We start from the raw sequence: 3,621 nt of genomic DNA on the forward strand, positions 1-3,621 counted from the left end.
TTCTTGCGGCAGCCTTTACACAGCGCGACCAGAAATCCCATTCTCCTTACCGAATTCTCAGGCAACCGAAACGCGACTGTCTAGACCCTTTCTCTCGTACCGTGTCAGATTGCTCCTATCGAGAACGGGTCGGCTGCCGGTGTTCGTACGCAGTACTGACCAGGCGGGAGAAGAAAACCCTTCTTGCGCGGAGCTTTCATGTCTTGTCAGCTCCCCACTGCATGCCCGGTGACGACGGAAGGGTAATCCGGATCTCAGTGACGAGGGCACCTACGGCTCCGACTGTTCCCACAGCGGAGCTGGTGAGCCGACTGTAGTACGGTTCTGTGCGCTCCCGCTTCAGATTTCAAGGGACGGCCAACCGGGTGCTGCGTCTTCTAGGAGATTTACACCGTCTCTCTTCTACCACTTTTCTCGGTTCTTTGCTTCTATGCATGCAGCTCCGTCCCGGTAGAAAGCAGAACACCGTAACTTTGGTTGTGTCGTGTACATACCATCTCACCCGGCTGAACTGTGGGGAAGGAGACTGTCTCAACGGAGTGTAAGTTGTGCAACCAGGTGCCGCCGACTGGAGCACGCCTTGATCTCCAACGCATACTTCCAGAACGACTAACAACTCATTCCTGAAAATGGCGAGACCTGCAGCAGCCGGATGCTTCTTTTTGCTGTTCACACTCTGCTCGGCCCAACAGTCGGCCCCGACGGACCCGGGGTCGACGGTGTTTGAAGGAGCCTCCTCCGAACATGTCGGCGAAGAAGGCGGCCGCCAAGTCTTCCAGAACTCACCGGGGAAGGCCCGTATTGACCAGGAGCAGCCACATGAGGCAGGTGTCCAGCGGACAGTCGAGAGCGAAGCTGGGAATAGCTTAGTGAGCAGGAGACGACGGTCATCGACAAGCTCCATCTATAAGAAGTCGTTTGCAGGCCTGTTGTCCAGACCTTCTGGTACAGTACGCAAGCTTCTTCTAGCTACCACCTTGTCTGTCATGGCGGCTCTTTGGCTTTGGCGAGTCGGCAAGGTCATTCTGGAGTGCTTGGCAGAGGAGGAGACGCAGGACCGGCCCGGGTTGATCTCCAGGTCGCTCTCCGTTAGCGAGCGCAAAAAGGAATGTCATGACCTGGGTCTGAGTCCGTCCGGCAACACCTCAGGTGCCCTGGGCCTCCGAAATCCTCCCAATAACACGGAATTCCTTCTGGTAACGGTCGCGGTTAGTCTGATTGTGCTGGCTGCCCTTGCTGCGTTCATATACCTGACGGTACAAGAACTCACAAAAGAAAAGACGACTCCGGCGCCAACAGATGCATCCGGGCCCAGCTCCGCGACGAATGGTACTACAGCAACACCTACGTCCCCCCCTCAGCCCGTTGGACCCGGAGCGCCAGCGGCGAAAACCCTCGCAGGTGCCCTTATGCTTGCCGTGGGAATGTTCGCCTTCTATCTGTACCTCAGAGTTCAGCGGGAGGCCCGCCGAGGCGCCCCTCCCCGGGGAACCCCTTCTGCGTACACCACGTTCTTCACTTTCTGGTGCCTGGTTTTCGTGATATCGTCCACGTGCAGCTTCCTGGTGCTCGGAAACTTCGTGTCATGGCTTGTGATAGGAGTTGCACTTTTCGCCATCATTTTGTTTGCGCAGACCTACCGCGGGACCCTCCCATTGAGGCCACAAGGCGGTCTTCGCTTAGATGTTTAGTCGGTGACCGGGGCAGAAGAAATGAAGGCAACGAGGTGCCTGAGGGGTGAGGGGGTTGTCGTGAGCGCTCCCCGAGATTCCCGACTCGAGGGACGGAGTCACTGTGCCAGTCCTCTGGTGTCGTAGCCTCTTGTTTTGAATGGAAAATGCACCTGCGTGCCTTTCGACGCTGTCGCATCGTGTCGCGCTTAGGCTGATATTTGAACCTCTACGGCTTGTCGCTTCAGCCTCACGAAGAAGAGGACAGAATCGACACTGGTCCGGCACGGAGTTTTGCACGGGGGGTTTGCTCACAAAGAACGACGTCGCTGCGCGTATGACGGGATCCTGGTTCTTTTTTCTGCTCTTGCGGTATGGTAGAACGCGCTGCCCAGAAGGAGTGCGTTCACGCGGTTACAGTTCATGCGCCCTATTCTTGACCACGGAAATTCGAGTTTTCTGTCGCAGCACGCTGGCAAAGCCGCGGGCAGTGGCGGGGGCTTACCCGGTCTCCGCAGGAGGGACCCTCGGGACGCAGGGCGACGCGCCCATGGCAGGTCGGACACTGCATATGAAGGGCGAGCTTGGACAGTGACCTATGTACTATTGTAGGGTGTGTTGTTGCGGAGAGTCACCTGGGAAGTGAATTCTCCGGCCGGTTTACACTGTTGGCTGTTGCATCTCGATGAGGGTTTGGATTTGACGGGCAGCACTTTCGTGACTCTGCTATCAAGCAGCACATTGCCAGTAAGCCAACTGGGAGAACCACTAGTGTCACAACAGCCAATGTCGCGGGGAGACAGCCTCGGCGTCCGTGGCTGCACAGGGTGTATCAGATTGTCTGACTTGACCCTTGGCAAACGGCGCGGAGGGACGCCTCGCTAGGGTCCCAGTATTTTCTGTTGTGGGGTCGCTGTGTCTTTCTTGCAGTTTTATATGTGAACCGTGTGCGACCCGCTCTCGTCCGAGAGATGTATTATACTGTAGTCGCCCGGGAACCGCCTGCAATACAAAACATTTGCAGCGGGTATGTGTTCTATGCAGTGCTAACTATTGTAATTTGTCGTCTCCTTTACCTCGCTTGGGTTTCTTTTTTTTGATGTCACTTCCACTAGAAAACTGAGTGGCGACCGCTTGGCTAAATAGAAGTCATAACAGGAGCACGCGCGTGGCGGGGGGGTTACTCGAGGTTCTTGCAGTTGAGTGTTAGTGCCGAGTGGGGGAACAACGTGACGGGGAGCCCGTCGTAACAGTCGGGCTGTAGGGTCGACTGAGCAAAAAGCCTAGGTGTCTTGGAAGTGGTGGAACTCAGGCGCACTCCCCGGGAGCAGTACAATAGGGAAGTTGGGCGGCAGTCGGGGGGTCCGGTAACGCCGTGAAGAGTAAGAAGCGCACTAATGCACAGGTCTATCCACAGAAGGTCTTGTGGTTTTTGTAACAGGCCCCCTGGGGAAATGCTTAAAGTCTAGTGGCAGTGACCCAGGGGAGACAAGTCCGGGTTTGGCAAGGTTTCCAAGTCGAAGAGACAGAGCAATGAATTCGAGTCCATAGATCGACCCAGCACCACTAGGGGAGGTGTAGTGTCGGAAACGGTGACTGCTGTTTCCGTCATGGGGCTCTTTGGCTTCGTTTTTGCCGCCCCGTCAGCGCAAGCTTATTTGCATATATGCTGCATATAGGTATTCACCGTCTGTTTCCTTCGACGGCATAGGTTTTGCGTTTTTCGTGCCTATGTTGCTTTTGTGGAGTGCGCTTTTCAAGGGATTTCTTGCGAACGCAGTACGGTGGCTGTTCGTCTTGGGGGGACCTGGCATGACGTCTCTTACAATCGCTGGTTCTGACGTCCAGGCGGGCGCAGAACTCGGCTCAGCGGGGTCTCCGAAGCTTGATTGTATTGGTGACAGTCCCCTATTGTTACCAGTAATTTCAGTGACGTGGGGACGCGTTATCG

The 3,621-nt window shown here is 55.8% G+C and overlaps 1 protein-coding gene across 1 annotated transcript; it reads left to right on the forward strand.

Moving 5' to 3' along the window:
- Positions 1-337: 337 nt before the first annotated feature.
- CSUI_011291 (uncharacterized protein) lies at positions 338-2,844 on the forward strand. Its single transcript, XM_068071391.1, has one exon. It carries the CDS (start codon positions 630-632, stop codon positions 1,689-1,691), a length of 1,062 nt encoding a protein of 353 aa, XP_067916633.1. The 5' UTR covers positions 338-629; the 3' UTR covers positions 1,692-2,844.
- Positions 2,845-3,621: the final 777 nt, after the last annotated feature.

This window comes from Cystoisospora suis, assembly GCF_002600585.1.
Source record: "Cystoisospora suis strain Wien I chromosome Unknown contig_10616, whole genome shotgun sequence".
Taxonomy (NCBI): Eukaryota; Apicomplexa; class Conoidasida; order Eucoccidiorida; family Sarcocystidae; genus Cystoisospora; species Cystoisospora suis.